The sequence below is a fragment of the Diospyros lotus genome, chromosome 6 (genome assembly GCF_014633365.1).
Source record: "Diospyros lotus cultivar Yz01 chromosome 6, ASM1463336v1, whole genome shotgun sequence".
Taxonomy (NCBI): Eukaryota; Viridiplantae; Streptophyta; class Magnoliopsida; order Ericales; family Ebenaceae; genus Diospyros; species Diospyros lotus.
The window spans coordinates 18,965,522-18,992,314 of record NC_068343.1 but is presented as its reverse complement, the minus strand read 5'-3'; the positions used below and the strand labels follow the sequence as shown (position 1 = coordinate 18,992,314).

The 26,793-nt window shown below is 34.6% G+C and overlaps 1 protein-coding gene across 2 annotated transcripts; it reads right to left on the bottom strand.

Annotated features, from left to right (window-relative positions):
• Nucleotides 1-13,623: 13,623 nt before the first annotated feature.
• LOC127804978 (NDR1/HIN1-like protein 13) lies at nt 13,624-19,825 on the bottom strand. 2 transcript variants are annotated; one of them, XM_052342117.1, is made up of 3 exons: nt 19,421-19,825; nt 19,245-19,332; nt 13,624-14,759 (listed from the first exon to the last, which is right to left on the bottom strand). In XM_052342117.1, the coding sequence occupies exons 1-3, from the start codon at nt 19,433-19,435 to the stop codon at nt 13,933-13,935; spliced, it is 930 nt and encodes a 309-aa protein (XP_052198077.1). In that variant the 5' UTR covers nt 19,436-19,825; the 3' UTR covers nt 13,624-13,932. The 2 variants fall into 2 exon arrangements, 1 of the variants encoding a protein (XP_052198077.1); XR_008023778.1 differs by having other exon boundaries at nt 14,619-18,833.
• Nucleotides 19,826-26,793: the final 6,968 nt, after the last annotated feature.

The window sequence follows — 26,793 nt, the reverse complement described above, 5'->3', positions numbered from 1 at the left end:
ATTCATTTTAATTGAATTAGATCAAATGGCCGACTACCTAAATTCTTAATTTTTAATTTCATTTTACAAATTATTATAAATTATTAATAATTTTAAATATAATTATTATGAATTCGTATTTAATGTAAAATTAATAATATAAAGTAAAATAATTATATTATTAATTTTAAATAATTATAAATTTATTTTACATGATTGTGTTGGGCCTCGCCAAGCCCAAGCGGGTTGGGTCGCCCAAGTAGTGACAGGCTCTATGTTGGGCCTATGTAAAAATACATACAAAATGCCTTTAGAGTAGAGCACACCCATTCATATAAATTATACACGCATTCTAAAAAATGCACAAAATACATACGAAATGTACAAAATTCATATAAAATGACTACATCACAGATATACATAGGACTTGTAACACCATCTCCATGATGATGATAGATATTACAGACATATACATGAGATTTAATTCCCTATGCTTAATAATGGATTGTTATGTTTTTGGTCCCAATCTTTGTTTCCAGTGAGATTTAATTGCCCTCAATGAAGGCCTCTTTCATCATGCTTTGATAATGGCTGCGATTGAATGACTAAAAATATATAGCACGTATACACACACAGAGAAATAAATATCTAATGCAAGTAATGTTGCTACAACGCGTATACACACACAACAGTATACACATTTTATAATATACAGCAGTTACACGCGCGCGCACTAAATACATACACACAAAATACACACACACAGCAGAATGTACACAAATTGACTACAACGCACACAAATTTACTATAGTGCACACAGGATGTAAATACACACACACATAATGTTTTGTCTTGGCTCACTGCCTCAAGGAAGAAGACACACACTGTGTACTTTTTGGGCATTCACGGCAGAGTGCTTCTTTAATCTTTATAATATATAATATAGATTATTATATACATACATACATATATAATGCATTCACGACAGAGTGTTGCCTTGCTTCTTTAATATATACATACATACAAATCCAATTGAGAAATCAAAACAAAACCCAGAATGAATTGACACTCTCAAATCCAACTGCATCGAAGGAAAATGCATAAAGGCACAAAATTTGCAGCAGACTCACCACAATCAGATGCAGTCTTGGACACACGGAGAAAATATGAAGGAGAGAGAGAGAGACCCAGAAACCACTACGCTCTCCATCTACCTAAGACCAAATGGCAATTTATTTATATAAATATTTATGAATACAACAAATACTTTTAAAACTACAAGAATATATATACATACACACAGTTGCGACTTAGAGCTTCATACACATAGAGAGAATGAAGATCAGCAACCTTAGAGCAAAACGAACAGAATAACAAAAAAGCAAAGAACATAGCATAACGGAATGCACATACAAACACAAAATCTAAAGCCGTGATATGATGCGGAAAACGAAACTAAAACTAAAGGAACTATATACACACAGTGACTATATACATACAGTCACGAGAGATACATACACACAGATATCTACCGTGCCTATGAATGGGCAACTGTATACATACGGGTGTGTTTGTTTGGGTGTGGGTGTGTGTGTTTTGCTTTTCTTTGACCATTCATATTCCTAGCAAAAAGCTATGTTTAATACACACAGTGACTATATACATACCATGCCTTTGAGCAGTGACTTAGAGCTTCATGCGCGACGGCAGACAGAAAGGGATGAGAGAGATACACTGTGAATAAGAGATACACAGTGAATGGAGCTTCATGCACGGCGGCCAGGAGGCGGTGGACAGAGAGAAAAAGGGAGAGGGAGGTAGTGAGTGAGAGAAAGAAAAAAGGAGTGAGACGGCGGGTGGGTGGGTGGGTGGCAGTGACTGAAGGAGTGGGAGAAAGAGAGAGGCACTTACGCATTGAGCCGCCCACATGTCCATCAATCAACCAGTCATTGAGCCACCACAGATTGGAGAAGGATTGTTGGGCAGGAAGATTTTTAATCTCAACCATCAAATACATAAAAAACGATCCCAGCCATTGATCAAATGTCTCAAAAGTGAGACATTTTTAAAAATCATCCTATTTTATTATATAGATATATATATGTATATGTATATGTATATATATTAGCTAGAGACAGGATTGGCAGAGCGTGGCAGTGTGTCTTTCTCTTTTAAATATAGCTTTTTCTTTACCATTTTTCTATCAAACTATTTTTCATCCAAATTACATCAACCAATACATGATATTTTCACACACTCTTTCTATCTCCAAGTTATATATATCTAATATATATTTTCAGTTTGTTGCTTTACTTCCAGTTGTCTTTTTCTCTCTTAGAATTGTTTTTGGGTCTGGCATGAATTGACTGAATTTTTTATTATTTTATAAAAAAACACTTGATTATTAGGTATATATTGCTTTGATATCCCCCTCCCACCGCCCCACGACAACGAATGGGTTTCTAAAGTAATTGAAAGTGGGAGCCACAATACCCAACTACCAATGCTTCAGGAAACGTTAAAAAAGACACATAAATGAAGGCTAAAAAAACATTTAGATCATAAATTAAAGGCCTGGCCACACACACACACAAAATACATATATAAACATATATAACTTCAAAACAAAAACTCACTGTGAGGTGGCAGAGAGGTTGCGAATTACCTGGAAGAGGCAGCGGCCGCGTTGAGGTAGCAAGGACGTGGCAGAGACGGGGTTCAGGCAGCAAGGACAAGGCGACGTCGGTGTTGAGACAGTAAGGACGCGGCAACGGTGGACGTTGAGGCAGTAAGGATGTGACGACGATGACTTTGAGGGAGCAAGCATGCGACGGTGGCAATGTTGAGGGAGTCGGTGAAAGCTACAGTATGCTTGACGAAGATGGACAATAGGGATTTAGGGATTTGGCAAAGGGAAAGAGAAGAGGCGAGGGAATCTCCCGCCACTAGTTTTTTATGTTTTATATATATTTTTTGTTTTTTTATTTAGTTGATATATATATTTTTTGTTTTTTTATTTAGTTGATATATATTTTTTCTTTTTTTATTTAGTTGTTAAATAAAATAAAATAAATTATGAAAATAATATTAATAATTATTTGTTTGATAAAAATAAAACAATTTCAAATTATGATAACTGTTAAAATAGTTTAAACTATCACAATTATTAAATAATTTAAATAATAATTCATGATAATAATTTAAAATATGATAATAAAATAATTTAAATTATTATATTAAATTAATATTTATTTAAAAATTTTGAATCATATATATAGCTTTGTTTCACATAAGGGTGCACAAACGATCAATTGGTTATCGAATCGATTGAAAAGTAATAATGAAAATAATTGAACTGTATGTAATAATCAAATCGAATCGACCGACAAACCCCAAATAATCAAACTAACCAAAATCGAATAATTAACCAAACAAAATTTGTAAAAACTGAACCGAACCAGGAATTGAACTTTCCCACATAATAACTAAACAAACTAAACTAAAGTTCGGCCTTATTGTTGTTGTCGGCCACCTAACGGGGTGGCGATTCTAATGATCAAAATTGATCATTGGATTCCCCTAACCACAGTGGTTCATATACCCAAAAATCAAAAATGATCTAATGGTTAAATGAAGACGAAGATGAAGGGACGAGCGAATCGAAGACGAACGAAGTGCCCCAAACCACAGTGTGGTTCATATTCTAATGGTTAGCGGTTCGGTTTGTTCTATTAACCAACCAACGAAGACCGAATCAATAAAAATTAACCCAAAATTTTTGCCAAAAATAATTGAACCACTAATCGACACCTAAATAATTAAACCAAATCGGCTGGTCGGTCGGTTCAGTTAGTTCAGTCTAACTGAATCTCTACACTACTAGTAAAACACTTCAAAATTTATCTTATTAGAATTATTTTATTAGATTTCTTTACTAAGGCACTTCATAAAAGTGTCCCATTAGAATTATTTTATTGGGGCACTTTAAAAATTTTGTCTTATTAGATTTTTTTATTAGGGCATTTCATCAAAGTGTCTCATTAGAGTTATTTTATTGAGACACTACAAATATTCTGCCCTATTATATTTTCTATTAGGGCACTTCATCAAAGTGTCTCATTACAATTATTTTATAGGGGCACTTTAAAAATTCTGCCCTATTAAATTTTTCTATTAGAACACTTTATTAAAGTGTCTCATTAGAATTATTTTATAGAGACAGTTTAAAAATTTTGCCTTATTAAATTTTTCTATTATGACACTTCATTAAAGTGTCTCATTAAAATTTTTTATAGAGGCACTTTAAAAATTTTACCCTATTAGATTTTTTTATTAGGGCATTTCATTAAAAGTGTCTCATTAAAGTTATTTTATTGGGGCACTTCAAAAATAATGCCCTAATAGAATTTTCTATTAGGGCACTTTATTGCTGTGCCTCATTAGAATTATTTTATTAGGGTATTTTTTTAAATTGTGCCTCAAAATAGTATTTTATAGGGCATTTTTAAAAAAAATGTCCTAAAAAAAATGTCTCAATAAGTGTTTTTTGTTATAGTGCTTATAGTTTGCAAACTTGTTTCCCATTTTTCTTATAATCCAATTTTTCCTATTTAATTTCATCTTCCTTAAATTCAAATTTGTCCTATCAAATTTAAGAAACATAATTGTTAGAATTATGAGATAGGATTGTCAATTAACCATCACAAATGAGACAAAAAAAGGAATATATCTAAAAAAGAATTAAAAAATAACTATATCTATTATAAATTTTGCCTATTGACCTTACCAGTACATATGAATACATTTTAGCTTTGTTAGCTTGAGGAATATCTTCCCACCGTTTGCAAGTTATTGGAGCATCCTCACACACTACAACAACCTTTCCTAAGTAGTTTGCAAACACGTTCGCATTTAGACCTATTACTTTGCTATAATTGTTAAACTCTAATGGCAATTTTTGACCAATAGTTAAACCTGTGAGTTTCCTATTTTTGGTATTCCCTTGAGTTCTTTTTCTTGAGATATACCTTATTCATGTTAGAATAAATACAATGTAATTAACATAATTAGGAAAATATTAACCCAATATAAATTAGGTAAATACATTATAGATTAAACTTAATTTTGACCTACACTTCCAGCAAGATAGTTTAAAAGAGGCAATAATGAAGGAATTGAACTCGGTGACATAAGCGGACTTTGATTAACACTTAGAAAAATGTGTGTACTACTCGCCATTAGCTACAAAATGCATCAACACAAATGAAAATTGCACTATCATGTTATTTTCATGGCATTGTTTTCCAAAAAAGATAATGAGGTCATGCTTATGAATTAATGAAATTAGTGTGATTATGATCTCAAATATGTTTTGTATGTTTAAAGGAGTATTAGTCAACCTTTATTCCAGATTAAATTTTTCTTTTTTAGTGATCTTACTATTATTAAAAAGTTCTATCAATGTTGCCATATATATTATGAGTATTTAGAAGACATTATGGCCTATCATATGCTTCTGATGCTTTCCTTATCTTCAGCTACATCAATTTAAGATGTTTCATTATTTTCTTTTTATCCATATTTCTCTTGCTCTTATGCACTTTTAAAAAAAAAACAACGGTGCCAATAAAATACAAAAAGGAAAAAACCTTCGATATCGGCCGTCTGCCACTTTCATTGGGCTTTAAACTCTTAACCCAAGCCCTCTTTATAACATAATTCATGTCTTACATATTACACACATTGAGAAATTTACTTACATGCATTTTTTCAAAAAATGTTATTTTTAATTAATTTGCCTCTTGGACCACATAGAAATATTTTGCGCCATTTAATCTCTTATTCACCCATTACTTACTTTTGGCATCTAACAATTAAGGCCCACATACAACACACTATATAAAAATTACACCATCACTATCTAAGTGGATTCATTTTATTAGTTTAAAATTGCATAATTAAGTGTATTAAAACTAAATCATGTTAAATTTATATATTTTCTTTCTCTTTAATGCGCAACTCTTTTTGATGATTCTTTTTTAATTCTAAAATTATACACCATGGACTGTGATTATTTGGCCATCACATTCCGTGATTGCCAAGGGTAGCCGTCACCATTAACCTTCATTTGTGACCGACATTGCCTGGTTATCACTAAAGCCGTACATTTAGTGATGACTAATTTTGACCACGACTATTGCTACCCCATTTGTGACTGACCTTGCCCAACCCTCACTAACGATTATGCATTTAGTGACTACCACGTGAGGCCGTCACTATTGATACCTCATTTGTGACCTACTGACCTTCACTAAAGCTTGAACATTTAGTGACGATCAAAGGTGGTCGTCACTATTACAACCCATCTGTGACCGACATTCTTGGCATTCACTAAAGGTTGTGCATTTAAAGGCGACCGCCATTAGCCATCACTATTTCTTTATATCTATGACCGATCTTTCATGTCCTACACTAAAGGTTTTATATCCACTGACGGTCATGTGTGGCCGTCACTATTAATCTGCCATCTATGACTGACTTTGCTCAACCCTCACTAAAGGTTTCACATTCAAAGATGGCTAGCTTTGGCCGTCACTATTTCTACCCATCTTTGACTGACGTTGCTTGGCCCTCACTTTAGGTTGCATATTCAATGATAACCACATATGGCTGTCACTATTGCTCCCTCATTTGTGACCAACACTACGTGACCCTCACTAAAGGTTTCACATTCAAAGACGACTACCCCTGGTTGTCACTATTGCTCTCGCATCAGTGACCGACCTTGCCTGACCCTTACTAAAGGTTACACATTCAGAGACCAATATTATTGGTCATCACTATTTCACCCCCATGTTTGACTGATGTTGCCTAGCCCTCACTAAAGGTTTTATATTCAATGACGACCGTTCTTTGTTGTCACTATTTCTCTCCCATCTATGATGGACATTTCTTGGCCCTCACTAAAGGTTGCACATTCAGAGACAACTGCTTTTAGCCGTCACTATTGTGCCTCCATCTATGAGTGATGTTGCTCGACCCTTACTAAAGGTTGCGTATTCAGTGATGACCACATATGGTCGTCACTGTTGCCCCCATCTGTGATGGATTCTATCTGTCCGTCACTAAAGATTGGAATTAGTGACGACTTTTGACTAGCCATCACTAAATGTGGCCACTAAAAGTCCAATTTCTTGTAGTGTGATGTTGAAAATCAAATGGAGAAGAGTTTAAAAACTCTTCAAACCTATAGAGGCCGTAAATATCTTTCTAATCAGTTTAGAAATCTATATGAGGAAAATGGTATAGTTCGACACCTAACAATTCCTGGCACTCCACAACAAAATGGTGTTGTAGAATGCCAGAATAGGACTTTGTTAGAAATGGTTAGATCGATATTGGCGCAGACAAATCTCCCGATTAGTTTATGGGGAAATGCATTGTTCACTGCAGTCTACATTCTTAACCGTGTTCCAAGTAAGTCCATGCCCTCTACCCCTTATGAGTTATGGATTGGTAGAAGCCCAAACTTGGATCACTTGTGGCCTTGGAGATCGTTGGATATGTTCATAGCACATCCCACAAGTATGGAAAACTTGGACCAAGAGCCAGCAAGAAGGTATTTATTCGGTATCCTACGGGTTCAAAAGTGATATTTTACTCTTGTGTTTGATTTTGATGATGAAAAATAAAATCAATCTATTCCCGAAGTCATTTGTCAAGAATATGATTTGTTGGACATTATGATTTGTCAAGAATATGAAAAACCAAATGATTTATAATTTTCTATAGATGGAGATTTGCACAAACAAGCTTTAAGATCTAAAAGAATCTCCAAAATGATTTCACCAAATTGGTTTAAACAATTGGATAGTGGATGTTTTTACCTCTAATATAATTTTTCTAAGTCTGAAATATTAGAGCTTTATAAGGAGAGATACAAGAAAATGTTTTTATTTTGAAAAACTATCTCCCGGTATTTTGATATATAGTATTCATTGTTGTTAAAATAATTTTTAATGAGTTTTTCAATAAATAGAATGTATGTATTTTGAGAGTGGTAAACTTGTTAAATTCCGAGTTTGTACTAAAACCAAAATTCTATTTTTTTATGGTTATGGATTTTGATTTTTTGGATATTTTTATTGAATCCAAATGGGGGTACTTTTTTATTTACATTTATGTATTAAAGTAAATGGAAGGTAAAATATAAATTAAAGAAAATGAGGACATTTATGTAAATATGTTGTAATGTTTTTGTATCATCAAGCTTCATTTGTCAACTTCATGCTTTCACTTGGTCGACTAACAGTGTGCTTCTTTTAGTCTTGATCGACTAACTATAAGCATTGGTCGACTAACAGTGTGCTTGTTTTAGTCTTGGTCGACTAATCTTAAGCCTTGGTCAACTAACAGTGTATATGTTATGACTTGGTTGATTAACTCTTTAAGTTGATTGACAGAAAGTCAGCCCTGGTCGACCAAGTGTCATGCATGTTTTTGTCTTGGTCGACTAAGTGTCATGTTGTTTTTATGACTTGGTCGACCAACCTATTTTATCTGTTGATCAAACTTGTTATTTTGCCTGGTTCTGTCGACTAACCATTTTTATCTGTCGACTAACTCTTTTCCCAGAAAGTTTCCAACGGCTAGTTTTTCAAATCTCAACAGTCACAAACGGCTAGTTTCCTTTTCAATCTTTTTGGCTACCTATATATACAAATCATTGATGACCAAGAAGAGGCTAATGGATGGAAATGAAGTGAAGTGAGCTTAAGGATTATTTCATACTTCTCGATTTGCATTTGTGCTTCAATTTTTCTCTTAAAAGGCTTTGTATTAAATTTGTTTCATTTGATTCAAGTCTTGTATCTTTATTGAGAGTCATTGTAACTAAGAGTGTATACTCTTAGAAACTCTCTTTTGTATCTTTCTTATTTTTCCTAACTTATATTACTAGAGAGCTTGCTTGAAAGCAATAAGTTGTATTTCCTAACTTGGTGCTAGAGGGCCTATCCGAAGTGATAGGAGATTTTAGTGGATTGTTTGCAAAATCCTTAGTAAGGAGCTAAGATAGTGGATTAGGCTTGGATTAAGCCGAACCACTATAAATCCGTGTGTTTTCTTGTGCTAGTATTCATTGATCTATTTATCTTTCCAAACATTTCATTATTCCTCACATAGTTCACATATTTATCTTTGCAAACTTATATTTGTCATTTTATATGCTTTACGTTTTTAAATCACTAAAACCTCAATTTGTATCAAAAAGTTTTTCAAGTTCAATTAAGTTTTTAAATTACCCAATTCACCCTCTTGGTGTGTGTCATAGCATTTCAAACCTAACAAAAAGGATACGTCATGTATGGTGAACATCCCAGTATGGGTTTAACTGAGATAAAATCTCGGGATGTAGAGTTTCTTAAGGATGAGTTCCCAAGAATTGATGAGGTTGATAAGAACTGCCAATTGTATGAGTTACAAAAGAAAATGCCTTTAGTCAGTGGAAGGATTCCTGCAGTTAGTGGGAGTGAACCCATAGATAGTACTTTGAAGACTTAAGTAATTTGGCGTAGCCAACGTGAGCTTATCCATTGTCGTCATTTCAATGATATTGAGGGAAGGGTACTTATGTGTGCCATGTCGAATGACACTGAGCTGACTTCTTATGAAGAAGTCTTAACATTCCCAAACCGAGATCAATGGTTGATCGTTATGAAAGAGGAAATGGACTCGATGGATAAGAACAAGGTGTGGGAACTTGTCAATCTTCTAGCAATTATAGAAAGGCGATTGGCAACAAATGGGTCTTGGAAGTCAAACGCCGAGCTGATGGATCGATCAACAAGTATAAGGCCTGGTTAGTCGCAAAAGGCTACACCTGAATAGAGGGTGTTAATTTCTTGGAGACATTTTCTCATGTGGTGAGATTTGACTCTATTCGTGTGATTCTAGCCATCGTCGCTTATTTATATCTTGAGTTACACCAAATAGATATCAAGATAGCATTTCTCAACGGAAAACTAAATAAGGAGATATACATGGATCAACCTATCGATTTTGTTACTGAATGGGAGGAGGACAAAGTGTGTCGTATAAAACGATCCATATATGGTCTCAAGAAGTTGTCTAAACAATGGTATCTATGGTTTCATGAAGCCGTCACCTCTATTGGTTTGACCATGATGGAGGAAAACCATTGTGTGTATGTCCAATGGATAAGAAATGGGTTCTTAATTTTATCTTTATATGTAAATGACATCTTATTGCCTGAAAACAACTTGGAGATAATCAGCACTATTAAGAAATGGTTATTCTCTGTCTTTGAGATGAAGGATTTAGGGGAAACGAGATATATCCTCAGAGTTAAGATATTGAGGGATCGCTCAAAGAGAATTTTGAGTTTGTCTCGAGAGACTTACATTCGTAAGATCCTTGAATGATTTAATATGGATAACTCAAAGCCTGTTGATACTTCGGTTGGTAAGGGTTACACTTTGAGTACTAGTCAGTGCCCTAAAACAAAGGAAAACAAGAAACTAATGGAAAAGAAACCATGCACCAATGCTATTGGAAGTCTCATATACCTAATAAAGTATACTCGTCCTGATATCTAATTTGTTGTTGGGCTAGTAAGTAGATACCAAAGTAATCCAAGTGAGAAACACTAGAAAGTTGTCAAGAGAATCATGAGGTATCTACCTGGTACTTATGATTATGTCTTGGCTTTCCAAAGTGGAGATATGAAAATACATGGTTACATTGATGTTGATTTTGGCGGAGATATAGATAATAGTGTCTCCATATCAACATATGTTTTCACTCTTAGTGGAGGCTCTATTTCTTGGCGAAGCAAGAAGCAAGATTGTGTTGCTCAATTGACCATGGAAGCAGAGTATGTGGCTAGCTCAGAAGCTGGAAGACGTGCATCCTGACTTAGTGATTTCCTTTGAGAGCTCGAGGTAACAGCTCAAACATATGAGCATGTCGAGATTCGTATCGACAACATAGCTGCGATGTAGTTCACACACGACCCCGAATTCCATGATAGAAGAAAGCACATAAGAAGAAGATACCACTACATTAGATGATTAATTAGGGACAAGGAAGTGATCTTGAGTTATATTCCTAGCATTGAAATGTTGGTTGACCCATTGACAAAGCCATTTAGCAGGAATATATTTGAATCCCATGTGAGGCGTATGGGATTACGTAGAATTTGAATTCTATATCTGATCACTGTATATGACATTTATATTGATTTATGCTGATGGATATTTATTATCTTTTTTTGTTTTTATTATATGACATTTTGTTGTTGATATGGAAAACATTGAAATAGTTGTACATGTTCATAAATGTCACCAGGCTTGGATCGATCCTCTCACGCGGACGATCGCCCTGACACCTATGTGGTGTGCAAGATGAGACAACTTACTCTTGAACTTATGTGGTCAGTGTAGGTGCCTTGATACATGGGTATTCAAGGTCGTTATTGTCGCCTTAGTATGACTACGATGAGGCTTATTTGAAAAAGTCGAATATGAATATATTCTGAATTCCATATTAAGTCTGAGAATAATAGGATGTGAGCACTCATGAGTTGAGTGACTCAGGCTAGTGCCTATGTGGTGACTAAGTCAACATCTGTACGATGTTTTGAGTGTGACATACCTAGTTAGTAAGAGCTCCACTGTAGGATACACATCATATAGCATGCGCTTGTTCGATCGCTATAGGGAAGTGACAAGATTGTTCTCACTCTATCATTGCATGAGACCCTATTCACATATGCCTTCTGACCTAAAATTGTTTCATGAAGTTTGAGGTTCAATTATACTACTTTAGCATGTCACCTAATTGGCCAGCAAGAAAGTAGTTAGATGGGCCATGATTGGGCAAGTGATTGAACCAAGAGATGGATTGATTCGAATTTTAGGAAAGATAATTTATACCACATCATGTAAGTTTTGTAACTCTTAGTCCGGACAAATCATCAGTGTGATGGTCATGAGTGCAAGAACTTCGATTAATGATCAAATTCTGTTCAGAGTTACTCTTGAGAGATTGGAAGCATTTGATTAATGTGTTATTTATTATCTAAGGCATAGATAACATTGCTCTCATTTATTTCTTTTTGCAGCAGTATTATGTTGGCATTGGTGATTGTTTAATATAATACTCTTATCATTGTCATCAAGGTCGCACCCTTAACGTCCTGTATGAGGAGATGAGTTAAGCATTATCCCATGTACCTGAGTAGAAGATTGTTAGAATTGCAGTTACATTGGAATAAGTTTTCTAATGATAAGATAAATGTTTAGAATTTGAATTTGTTTCAAATTCACTCACATTTGAATTTTAACAAGATAATGGGATAAGTGATTAGAATTTGAATTAGATTAAAATTCTTACTCATTTGAATTTTAAAGAGATGTGTCTATACATATTTATATCTTTACGATACCTATAAATAGGAATAGAACCCAATGAAAAATAAACAACAATCAGTATCAACTTTTAATCGCTCATATGTTGCCTTTGATATCACCATTCAAGTCTTGAACGGACAAAGGTTGACGTATAAATTTTATTTTATAATTTTCTTCCACAAAAGTTGTTAAACAAATCAATTTTGATTATTCCACTATGATCCAAGTATTTTATATATCGTTTGCAATTTTATTAAACGTTCTATAATATATGTCTTAGTTATTCTTTATTATTCAATTTTCTTAGTTATGCATGGATATATAAAACTTTTAAAATAAGAAATGAATATTAATTTGTGTATCTTTTTATTCTTTTTTTATCAGTACCCAAAAAACTCATATATATTTAAATATATTCAAATTGTATGTATGTTATATGCTTGAATTAAGATTTTTAGCAGAAATAGTACTTAATTAGACATAACATGCCCCATCTCCTCTAAATTCCTAATTCTATCCTTCACTAGGAGGATTGGCAATTCATATTTCTATGTAAAATGACATCCATACACCAAAAAATTTGAATTAAATGATGTCATACTATTAATTTCCTTTTCTATACCTAGAATACTACTGACTTGAGCTATAAAAACTATGTAGTAATTGTTTAAAAATTACAATTAAGATTGGTAGCAAACATTCTCCAGTTTGTCACTTATAGGGATTGGAACTTTTAAACTTTAGTCATGTCTCATGTGTGGTACGGTCCAATTCTACGGATTTTACAGTCTTTTGGAGTAAAATCCATTAATTGGGCTACCACATATAATGGCTCAAAATTAAAGCCCAACGTTGGTGGCCTCATCCACTGCAACACGTACTGTGATACTTACTGATTGCAAGTGAAGATTTTGGCTTTAAAAGATAAAATACCTGTTGGGACAAATAAATACCCAATAGCTAGCACACCTGGGCCCTTTGTGGGCCGATGACCGGGCCAGTGGCCATCTGAAATATGACACATTTCTAATGTACAATCTCCATTCCTAGAGGACCTCTTGTTGTTATCAAAAACCAATACACAAAATCACGTTCCCTCTATGAATGAATAATGAAACCAACAAGGAGAGAGAACAAATCTGGACAATAAGAAGACCACTTGTGACTTGTCCCGAGCTAGAAATACAAAAAAGAAAACAAAAAAGAGTAAAACATAAGAAACAAAAAACACTGGATTTGGACAAAATTTCCATTTGGATTCAAAACAAAAACCTTAAAGGCTACAAAACAGGAGAACAAATTAAGCGATGGAGGTTTAAACAAACCGATTTCTACGGAGATTGAAGAAATGAATAGCTCGTCTTTGGCTACGCTTGCACTATTTTTCTGGACTTTGGAGAAAGCTAGTTACATCACAAGAAGTAATTATATGGCAGAAAAGCATCATTGATGTTTGCACAAAGCCATGAAAAAAGTCACAAGAAAGACATTAATCCATTCGCACATTCTTTCATAAATTCCTTCAACTCTGGCCCCCCAACTGGGAATCACAATTCTGGGACGAAATGCGAGGTGTTGAGCCCAAATTGGTGGCCTTAAAATCACAGGCAACGGACAACTCTTTCCCCACAGTTGTCAAACCCTTGATCTTTACGGGCACATTGATCGTTACGGACAAGGAAACATGTCCCTTGATCAATGTTGTGTCTTTGATGCTTGTGAGATTTAGATGAACTGTGGATGTTTCTCCTGCATCTTGGGACAATAACGGATATGTTCCTTCTGCAAGCTTTTGTTGCTTGGAAAAAAGCGAAGCTTCTCCCCCATCTTGATATGAAACGCCCATTCTCCTGTTCGGGTTTTTGGCTTCCAATGTGATGTCGAAATTTGTGTGATGATGAGAAGCCTTCTTAACGAGGACCTTCGTCACGGAGAACTGAGGCGTTTTAGGGTTCAAAGGGAGGTGAACGAGGACTACGATGGTCGCGACGGCAACGGCGATGACCGCGAAGGAAATGAGCGTCCACCGTAGGCATTTGTTTTCCTTCCACTTGTTGGACGTCTGATCACTGGGGCAGCGGTAACTCTCGACGATCTGGGTATGCTCGGGCGGCGGAATCCGGTAGACTTGGTCACGAGGGATTTGGACGATGTAGGTTTGTAAGGCCCCGGCGCCGGCTAAGGAGGGGGAGTGCGGCTGTCGCGGCAGCGGTGGTTTCACTGTCTGTTCGGAGGGTACTGCAGGCTGGGGTTGAGGTTGGGCCCGACCCTCCATGGTGAGATGGAGAGCGGTGCTCGTCAAGAGGAAGAAGTTGACAAAAATATACAGCCAAAACTTTTGGGCGGTTTCTTGCATGAGAATAGGAGATTGTCAATGGCATACAATGCAAGATGATCAGAGAGAGAGAGATGATGATGATCAGTTGCAAAATATATATTTTAGGCAAATGTTAATTATAAGAAATGGATTGGATTACAATACAGATTACACTTTAGTTTTGGAAGGAGAAATAAAGTAAGTAGATGTATATCTGTGGTTCCATCCCTTCTGTTTGTGGTTGGCCATTCTTTCAGAGACTATTTTTAGTTTATTTATTGCGTCACCACACAATTAATTGAGCTGTTTGCATATTCATCTGTTTTCCCTCTCAATGCAATTTTTTATTTCTTTTTCATTATATTTGGGAAACATACATTAGACTGCCTAAGCTCCCGGCCCCCCAACTGACAAACTATCCCCCAATTGACTTAAGAAGCCTACTTAATTTCGCCCTGAGTATAAATGTTATCCATTGAAATTTATTATCTTATAATTAATGGAGTTAAGTCTATCCATCTCAAACTCCAACCCTCAAAATCAAACTTAAATAAAAGCTCAATTCATCGCATTATATCTATACTCTCCTACTAAGGTTATTGCATTTGAGTTGGGCAAGGTAGTGTCTTCAATTGAATTGCGAGTGACTTGACTATGTAAATGCAAATATAAGGTGCAGAATAAGGGTTTGATTTGAGCTCAACTTTGGGTTGCCATAGTTCTTATTTTTATACTTCAATTGTCTTTAGCCTTAAGTTTGAACGTACAGAGCTTATTTAATCCTTTTAAAAATAGACAGTCAATTTTATATCAAGATTGAAAATACAATAGTTTATTTGTTCTTTTTTAAAATAGATTAATTTAGTTTTGAGGCCGAAGTATATGGGCAAATATGTCACGTCCCTTCACCTAAATTCAGCCTATACTAAGTTAATTTAAATTTTTATTATTTAATTTCAAAAAACCTTGAAGACATAAAGAAATGTTGAGCCTTTCCTCTCCCTAGAATTCTATGAGAAGTGGAGAATGACCACTCCTATCCTATCCTATCCTAGGCTTCTTGTAAATTAACTTTTTGGCAAGCATTCTTGACCAATCCCAATCCCAATCCCAATCCCATGTTTTAATTACTCAACTTGGAATTATTTACTCTTCTTTACAAGACTTTCTGCACCTAACTAAAGGTATCTTTACTCATTTCTCTCAATCTTGGGTAAGCTTCATCCCTTGTTTACCCTTATTATTTGGTTATTCACTTCACTAGGAGTTCACTAAAACAATACCTAGCCACCCCAACAAAGATTTATCCTAGCACATGGGATTAAAATTTTACAAAGTTAAACTATTATACCCCTGTAATATGTAAAGCCTTAATAACTTTTCTCCCCCTCCTATTGATATTTCTTTGTCTCAACACTCAACCTTGTCATTTTCAAATCTTGTCATGGGTGACCACTGCCCTCTCTCTCTCTCTCTCTCAATATACTGTCCAAGAGTCAAGTTCTATGGTGCATGTTTATACCATAGGATTGGTGATTATTGTAGTAATAGTCATACGTCATAAGCATAGAAGGTATGCTTAATGGAATGCTCGATTTTGGCCAGAAGCATATTTTTATTCTTTTAACTTTTACGGGTTTTTTTTATAAAATTTTAATCTTTTCACAATTTTAAATATACTCCTAAATCATGCAAAATTACCTAATCAGCAAATGATACGCACACGCACTGATGTGAAAATTTTTCGACAACTCCTCAACTCTCTCTCTTTCTGGCATCTCCTCAATAAGTGTTCATCGCCACCGTCCGAAGAACAGGGATGCTCTGTTCATGCCAAAAAAGTTCTCCGAATCAACCTTCGATTTGATTCTTACCAACCTGTTGAAATTGTTCTTGAAATACTTGGTCCCCCAAACGCTCGCCTGATTGAAATCCGTGCTCCCGTTCTTGTTCATCCCCAAATCGAGGTCCTTATAATTCACATAAGCTCTCCCAGCAACATCGAGACGTAATCAACATGTACTTGTACAGTCACCTCATCCAATCCATGTGCTTTGCCATCTTCCGACATGTACTTTCTTCCTCCATTAATATTTTCAGAGCCCTTCAAGGTCGTCTTCTGGAATCAACTCATTAATTAAGTCAGATTTGGCCTTGAAGTAGTTCTTACATAAAGATTTCCCTTGGATGAGAACTTCGCAAGAGAGAGAGAGGAGATGCTAGAGAAGATGCAACGAGAGAGAGTGAGGGAGCTGAAGAGACGCCGAAGAGAGTGAGGGAGAGGAAACTGAGGAGCCGACATAAAATTGTCACATCAGCTCGCATGCATATAACTTGTTAGTCAGGTATTTAAATTAGTGATTTTGCACTGTTCAAAGGAATACATTTGGAATCACAAAAAGTTTATAGTTTCAAAAAAAAAAAAACATAAAAGTTTAAAGGCAAAAATATGTTTTTGGCCTGCTAAAAACTTTTGATATAAGTGTGATCTTGAAATAAAGAGGTATTTCTTGATATTTTATTCCCCTATGTATATTTTATTTTGTTTACACCATCAAATGTTGGGTATTCTTTTGGTTCTTCACCACTAGTCACTAGGCTTTTACCGTCAAGCTAACCCAACTCCCCTCTCGTGTTAACTCCAAGCACAAAAGTCACTGAACACTCTTCAAGAACTGTCGGAGGATTAGACTTCCTATGAACTTCATTAGGAATTGTGACTTTGCTTTTGTCGTCTTTATGTTCTTAACCTGTCTCCAATATATAACCTAATTTTGTTCTTATCTTTGCGAAGGGCATGCAATGTTTACAACTTCCTCATAGAGTCGATGAAACTGGTTGAGGTAGCCGAGAGCCAAGTGTAAGTGTTTGAGGCTTGAGTATGAGAATTCGAGCATGGCCTTGTCAAGGTTCAAGAGCACAGTGACCACCAATGGCATCACAATAACATGTCCTTTGCCATTGTTGCCAGCTTTATGAATAGGCTAAGTGTAGCGAAGGCATATTTTAGCCTTCAAGGAACTTTCAATCTAAGTCTAAAGAAGTTAAGGGAGCTGTTGTACATCCCCTTGAGAGTGTAATGAGCTCAATCTTTTTCGTTAGCTTGTATGAAGAGGACATGTAGACGGTCCAACAATCTAGGTTTGAGGCTTTTAGGAAATTCCTTTGCGAATGCTATTTAGATATCAATTCCAATGGGATTAAGTCTAACATAAACTATTCACGACAAGGCTAGAGCAAGAGTTCTTTGCATGGCAAGGCCCTAGTAGTTTGGTTAGTCATTCTCAATGATTTCCTTTGCACTTTTTTTGCCTTCCAGGTGTAGGATTGTGGATATATTCTAAGAGCTTTCTAAGTAGGTAGTCTCTAGGCTAGGTCAACTCATTTTGTAGCGCACTTATTCTACTGATGTAATATTCTTTGAGAGTTTTCTTAATAAAGTTTTCTTGTTACCTTTTTTTAACACCACATCCTAGCCTAAGGTATCATAAAGAGCCTAGCTCTTCTACTTGGGAAGAATACCCAATTGGAAGCAATCAATTAGGGATGATTGGGTTATAAGTTGTTATTTGGTTCTTCCACTCACAAGGTTAAAAGAAAACTTAACAAAAACATGAAACATTTTCCTATGAGTACTCTCTTCGCATAGACCTTTTTAAAAGAAGGTAAGCATTTTATAAATAACCTAAGCATGGAATGATCTGGTCCCAATATCCAACATACAATCACAATCTATTAACTAACATTACAAAACATTAAAAACTGACAAGCATGAATAAACATCAAACATAAACCAAGTCTAGAGCTAGTTATACACTTACATTCTTCTAGAAAATAAAACAAACCAACATAACCTAGTCTTTGGCTAGGAATTAATTACCATCTAAAAACAGACTTATTTAACATAACCTAGCCTTTGGCTAGGAATTACAGTCTAAAAAGAAACTTATTTACAACACAGGTGAGTTTATCACACCTCGTACATCCATCTTTTTCAACTTAACAACACCTGTGGTCTTTACCTTTTTCCTTGTCACTCGATGGTTGATCCTTGGAACTTAATGCTGACCATTTCCTTTTTATCTTTGACAAAACCTATATGGACTCTGAAAAATATGGGGTAAAAAGGGTATGAGTAACACTTTACTCAATAAGGTTGCCACAAATGCACGAAGAATGCCATGGTCTGTGCAATTTGAACACACATGCAAGCAATTTCATAAAGACTGTTTCTGCATTTGGGCTTCTATCAACTGTTCATGTGCTTACCTGGAACTGCTGTCACAAGTTTAAACTTTCACTTGACCCAAGCTTTCTAGACTCTACCAAACGGTAGTTCGATTTAGAATTTGTTACTAAACCCCAGCCTTACTTTTCCATTAAGGACCAAGGTCCTTAATTTTTCCAAAAATTACCTTTGAGCCTCTTACATCACATATAATTCTACCAAAACCTTCTATGGACCTTATTTAACTAATCTACAACTTTAAATTGCTGTAAATAAGACAAGAACTTACCCCGAACCTTGCAGCCTTGTTTGTGGCAATTTTTTAACAAAACTGTTAGGTTCGATTTCCTCAATATTTCCTTGCCCTTTTGCTCGACCTGACACATGCAAAGCAAGAGGATATCTCTATGGGTCAGTACCTAACTGAGGCACCTCAAAATCAGATAAAAATCGAGAGAAACTCACTTGGAAATTGCTCATATTAGCCTTCACCCATTTTCCGTCACATTTGGCCGGTTTATTAAACTATCTAATTCAACATCTTGGTCAATCTTCACTTAATTGACATATGCAGGATCAGTTTCAGGTTCTGGGAGTCTTCCTTGAAGAAATCGGGGTCCAAAACCTGCCAGAAACATGAAGAAAGCCTCGCCGGAATTCGGTCCTCTGTTTTCTGGCGAAACTATATTTGACAACTTCATTCTTCTCCGGCGAGCATCTGCCAACGAGTTTCTCCCCTCCGGCAAACTCCCTCGCCAACGAAAACACATCTCCGTTTTCTTTCTTTCCTTTCTTCTCGCCTAATCTCTGCCCCTCTCGGCAGAATAACTCAGCATCATCCCCTGCGCGTATATATAATTACACTTTCCAAATTTGTCTATTAGCCCATCTTCGGTCTCTTATCCCTTTCAACCCTTCCAAGTTCTATTTATTTAATTTAATCCCTTTTATTCCACTTGGGCCCACTCATTTCAACTAATTTCTTAAATGCCCCCTTCTAATTTCTAACATTTATTAATTTTCTCTTTTGACCCTGAACTTTTAACCTTTAAATTTTTTGGGCCCTCATATTTCTGAAAAATGTTCCCAAGTCTAACTTTCAAGATCTAATGGTGCTCGTTTTAAGAATTTTTTTATAACTTGGGCTCCTTGACTAGTTAATTTTCTCATTTTGGGTACTTAGAAACTTTAATTTCCTCTATTTTACTTCTTACTTTAAGGTTGATTCTTAATAAAAATAAATAAACCTTTATTTATGTCCAATTCACTTTTTGAAAGTCTTTTATGACCTTTAAATTTTTTGAGCTGACATTTCAATCATCTAGACATTATCTTGATTTCAAGATCGAATTCTATCAATGAAATCATCTTGAGTTCCTCATCTTTATTCCACATTTATATTCTAGGGTTCCAAGACATCTCTATAATTGATTCGATACTCTATTAGCTATTTATACATTATTCATTGAATCGACATATTTCAACTCTCAGTGACCTTCTTTAATCCTTATATTCACCTTTCAACATGCTAATTCCTAACATTAAAATAAGCATGTCATACAAGATATTATACCTTTGTCACTTTTTATCTCATAACTTTCTTCTCTTTTCTTTATTTGATTTGATTTTATTTTTGTTTTGCACTTTGTAGAGCTCTAGTTCCTCAAAAAGTCTTTTAGATTCTCAGTTCGTACGTGTTAAGGATTTATATAGGTTTTGGTGACTACATGGTCTCCACAATATGAATTTCTCCTATAAAACCCCTTTTGCACTTAATCTTTATTTTGTAAAGGTTTCTCACAATAAGAAAAAATGAATTTTAACAACGGAAAAATCAATCGTTGAAAGTTGATTTCTCATCGTTAAAAAGTTGTAACGATAGGAATTTTCCTGTCGTCACTCATCGTTATTGCCTCCGCAAATAAAAACATTTAATGACAAGAATGATAAACTCGTTGTTAATTGTATTAACGACTATATGATTCATGTTGTTAAAGATAATTATCAACAACCGAATTATAACCCAATAACGATAATATTTTTCATCGTTAATAGTGTGAATAATTAATGACCATATAATTCTTGTCATTAAAAATAATTATTAGCGACCGAATTATAACCCAATAATGATAATATTTCCGTCATTAATAATGTAAATAATTAGCGATCGAATGATTCATGTCGTTAAAAATAATTTTTTAGCTACCAAAACACAAAATAATAACGATAGTATTCCTATCGTTAATAGTGTAAACAATTAGCGACGTATGATTCTTATTGTTAAAAAATGTTATTTAGCTACCAAAATATAAATCAATAACAACAGTATTTCTCGTCGTTAATAGTGTAAAAACGACGATTAGTCATCAATGACGAAGATAACATGTTTTGATGTAAACCACCAAGCCTATATATCATTATCCATATCAAATTGAAATAAAATTCATAAAATTAAATCTGCCATTCAACTAACTTCAAAATAATATATGTTCAACCAAAATAAAAAGCATCATTATCCATTAGCATTTACACACCAAAAGTAGTATTTATATAAGTGTTAATTGCCAACAAACTACACCAAAAAATATGTTCAACTAAAAACAACACTTTGACAACTGTATATACTATACAAAAATGTACACCAAAATACTATAGTCAAAGAATTGGTTGAAATTATAGTCATAGAACTGTTCATATAATGCAAGACAAAAGTTGCTTTCTTTAGAGTTCTTTTGTCTCATTGACCTACAGAAAAAAATAAAACATGAAATTAGAGTCAAAAATGTGTTCATGTTTTCTTTATAAAAGATTAGAAATAGAATTAACAAAGTACAAAACGTCTCCATCACAAGCTACATAACATACAGCCACTAAAATGCACCAAAACACAACAAAATTTGACAAACACAAATCATACTCCTCATTATATCCATAAGGATGTGATTACATTTATTAATCATATTATTTCATTTGACACTATTAGATACAATAAAGTAGATAATAGTTCCAAAATTTTCTATATGTTAATTTGACACAATTTCTTATGTTTTCCCTAGATCATTATGTTTTCAACAACATTTATCCCAAGATCACTTACAATAACCAAACTTTTTTTATTTTTGTGTCCTTTCCTGAAGTCTGATTTAGCATTCCAAAAAAGAAAGGCACTTTCACCCTTTTCTCTTTTGAGTTTTTGTTGCTTAATAACACATTTAGAAACCAATCCAATAACAGTCTAGATTTGAGAGTAGGTGATGTAGGAAGTCTTAAGATTATTGGGCTCATTAGGTAAGGAAATAACCTTTTTCTAATTTAGCATGAACCTTCTTTTGTTAAACAATACTTTCATTTATTGATTTAATTGACTAACTTTCTTGTAATGTATAATCAATGTTGGCAATACCCAAATACAAAATCAATGTCTTACCCCAACTTCTTATAATTAAAGACAAATTAGAATCTCGATTAATAGAGCATTATTATTCACACCAAGCCTAACTGTAATTTATATGAGAAGAATGCAAAGTATCAAACTTGAGTAATTAGAATGGGCTTAAACTTTAAGAATATCAAGTTCTAAAATTCTACCTCTTTTGGGAGAATGGAACTTATAGACGTATACATCTCTAGTGTTCATTGCAAATCTAATGCCCCGTTTTTATCTAGGAGCCGAAGATAAGTGACGGTCACCAGGGAAAAATCAGAAACTGATCGCGAACATGCTGGGTATGTAGAATCCTCACTAAACTTGTATCCTGTAGCTGACATAAATTGTCCAAGTGATAGGAGATGAGAAACATCGAGAAAATATAAGAATCTGGAAGTATTAGTAATGTATAATGCATGAAATGTTAAAAAGTCAAAGGCAAATGTCTATGTGGCTTTGGAAAAGTCAAAATTCAACTAAGGAAAGGATTGAAACTAAGCATTCTCGGGTAGTAATTTTAAGAGAAGATAAGACCTTCTAGAAGCTAAGTTAAGTGTGGTTTAGGTGTAAAGCATGCATGGTTAAGAGAGGTGTGAGCAAATTGTGTGGTGAAAGTTAAAAAGAAATTGGGGGAAGTATATAAACACATAAATTTGAAAATTGAAGAGGAAAAAAGGAAAGCAAAATGTGAAGCTTTCTTGTGGGTCTTTTCTTTCTCCATCTTCGAAATTCCCTCTTCAATTCTTAAGCCAAATCTCATCTTCCAAAGGTTTCAACTCATCCAATCATCAACTAGGGAAGCTAGTAAAGGCAAGTTCCTCTTCCCATATCTCCTCTATGGTTATTTAAATTCCCTTTTGGGGTTAGATTTGGGGGTTTTCAAGTTATGGTTAAATTCCCTAATTTGAAGCCTTGAAGTGAGAAATTTGAAAGTGTGTAAAGGTTGTAAAGTATGGTGTTTATGTGTTAGTAGTGGTTTTGGGAAGAGAAATCAAGTTTTGGGTGAAGTAGGGTTTTGGTTTTATTTTGGGTAAATTCTTGAATTTGAAGGCTTCTAAGTTTGTGTACGTTTGTTATGAGCTTAACTAGGGTTTGTATTCTCCCACAATTCCTAAGGAATGGTGTGTTCTTGAAATGAAACATGGTAGAGAATTGGTCTTCTCCTATGCCTTGTGTTTGTATATTCTTGTCATGGTTGGTCCCAAATGATAAAAAATGTGTTGAACCAATGCTAGGGTGCATATCCTTATAATTCTAAATGCCCCAAAGTTCTAATGAAGTTTTAAAGAAAGCATGGCAATGATGATGGTTTGTAGATGTCTTTAATTTTATGAATGCTAAGCTTTGGCATGGCATGATTTGGAAAGAATGGTAATTGTGCATCATAGACATGATTTGTATGAGCTTACCACATTTTATACATGAGTGAGCATGGAGCATATACTTTATCTATTGCATGAGCATTTGAATGTGGCCACTGAAATTTTTGCATTGTATGAGCATTACAACGCATAGTGCTGAGCATCTCCGTTGGGATATCCCCCAAAACCAGTGGGCATTAGCCAGACTAGAGTTTACACTCTTTCGATGACGACTAGGGAGTGTATCCATTGGTGACGACCATAGGCGAAGGTTTATGTATGTATAAGTATTCGACTATAGCCATAAGTATGGTAGGACCAATAGTCCCCAGAGTTATTACAGTTTTTGTGGATGTAGGTTTCAATCACGAGCCTGGTATGTATTATGATTATTATGTGGGTCGGGAGGCCATGTATGTGTTACAGGCTTTAATGTGCATGTTGCATGGCATAACTTGCATTGGGTGTGTGTGTGATAATGTATTGGCTTGGCATTTCAAAACCTAAGTAGAATGTTTCGAAATAGCTAAAACAGAGTCACACATTTCAAAACATGTCATGCAAGTTTCGAAATATAAGATTTTGTTTACCAAGTTTCCAAACATGTCATGTAGGTTTCTAAACATGTATGTTTTCCAATCTGTACACTTTGTACGATTTTTGCCATAAATTTTTATGTAGATATCCGATGGATGAACCATTTGAAGCGTTGTAAACTAGACTCGATAGGCTTCGAATGGGTATAAGATTCAAATCATTTGGACAAGAATTGGATGGTTTTCCTTTGGTTTCAAAATGAGTCAAAACCTGCATATCTTAAATTCTGAAACATAGCAAAACATCATTGTATATTTCGAAACCTATGTCTTGTTTTCAACTTTATCATTCTTTTATGCTTATTACTTGCTGAGCCTTGTGGTTCACTCTTGTATACCTCACCATTCCAGGTAAGGGCAAGGATGTGGCGGATATTGGTCCAAGTAAGGTGGTTGGGTAGTACCATGTGTGCCGGGGCACCCTCAACAAAGGTCTTGGGAGTGTTTTGGGAGACTAGTGTCTTAGGATTTTCCTCTTGAAGTAAATGTAATATTTTTGCGAATGTATATTTGTAAAGTGATGAAAGTCTCCATGCATGTTTTGGCTTGTGTAATGATGAATGTTATGTAAAGTCTAATGTTTGTTTCAGTTTCTCTTATGCACATTATGAAGTGAATATTTAGGTTTCTACTCTCCCATGTGACGCTCCTTGCCCAGGGCTCTCTAGGTGTTGAGGATGCCCGGGGGAGGGGTGTTACAACAAACCCAATGGTGCTTGCTAGAATTTCACAACATTTCTCTTCAATAAACTATTCTCTATGATCAAGAAACTATAACTAATATTAATATTCACCAAATTGGGTCCAAAAGAAGCCATGACGCTGGATGTAATAAAGAAATATATATTACCTGAGTAGGTTGAGATGTAGAAGGTTGATCTTGACTCTTAGATTGCATGAATTCCTTAAATGCAACTTCTAGAGCTTTCACACGGTCTTTAAGCCTCCTATTTTATTTTCCCAATTCATTCTTCCTTAAAGTCGTGGTTTTTAGTTCTTTAGGTGTTACCCCACCTCCATACAAAAAAACATGATTCTTCAATTGGGGGCCAAAACAAGTCTCAATGATTTCAAGATTAGACATTTCTAGATTTGATTGGATAATTTGAACTAATTAATCCTACAAAACATGTTCGTGGTATAATTTAATACACATTAAATATACTTGGATGAGAGAAAAATTGAACAAGAAAATTAAAGCAAGTGTCATTAACTATTTAACTTACATATATGTTTCTTGTTCTTTCGACTCCACCAACTTCTCACCTTTCTTTCTAGTTGCAAACCACATGTTTGCTAAATTGGATTCATGACTATTTTTGCCTCCCTAAATAAAATGAAAAGTTTAGACTAACCACTATTTAACAGAAGTATTGATTTGTATAAAAGAAATTTGTTGAAGGTATATGTTATAATACCATTTGGTATGCAATTTCCCATATTGGCTTGCTTCCAGTCCTATGGGCCATGCGTAGGTTCTCTCTATTTTTTGAATTTCTTTCACTTTTTTTCTATTTTGAGAATTTAATAACAACATAAAGTATATCAATTGGATAAAAATGCTACTCCTTAAAAAACTAGAAGTAGAATTACAAACAAAATTTGAGATTGTTTACCTTGAAGGATGAAGCTTGAAAATGGTTTTTGACAAGCCATTCCCAATCTTCTTGATCTTGAATCTCCTCAGGCTTTTTAATATCTTATACACTATTGTATGATTTGACATATTTTCTATTCAAAGAGGACCTCTAATTATTCCACAAGGTACACATGTGACAAAGTGCATTTTCACGGTGATCCTCCATATTATCATTTCTAAACTTCTCCTACAAAAAAAAATTTAACAAATTAGTAACCAAAATTGAAAGTATATATATCAACTAGTTTTTATTTACCTTAATTGCAACCCACTTGTGGCTCTTCTCTTGTTCTCCAATTTCCTTCCAACTATGAACTCTAATAAGGCAAATATTAATATCATGAACAATCCATCCCAAGTGTCTTGAAAAAGCCTTGTGATTAGGTTCAATAGCTCGATTTTTATAGAAAGTTACTTCTAGTTGATCATCATTTTTTAGAGCTGCAACTCTTTTGTTCTTGTTCATTCCTCGAACTCTTTTCTCTTTGTCTGACATAAATTTGCTTCAGTTACATATATAATTATGTATTAATGTGTATAAATACCCAAATTATGATAAATAAATACAATCATTTTCCACTCGAGCTTTCTTTTTTCTTGGTGATTGATGTGGATGTGGTTCGACTTCATTAGGTTGTGATGCAATTTCATCAATTAATGGATTGTCTGGAAGACATTGGGAATCATCATTTGATTGATTTTGTCTATCTTTCCCTATAAAGCAACAAATAACAAAACTTAACTTTTAACTTCAAAATAAATACCTTAGGAAATATAGAATCATTCAATTAAGAATAACATTAAAAACTTAAGAC

Excerpts from the sequence above, each read along its gene's own strand:
- LOC127804978 (XM_052342117.1), bottom strand. Across the intron at positions 14,760-19,244 it reads ACAAGGCTGCAAGGTTCGGG|AAACCGCCCAAAAGTTTTGG; the intron begins GTAAGTTCTTGT and ends TTCTCATGCAAG.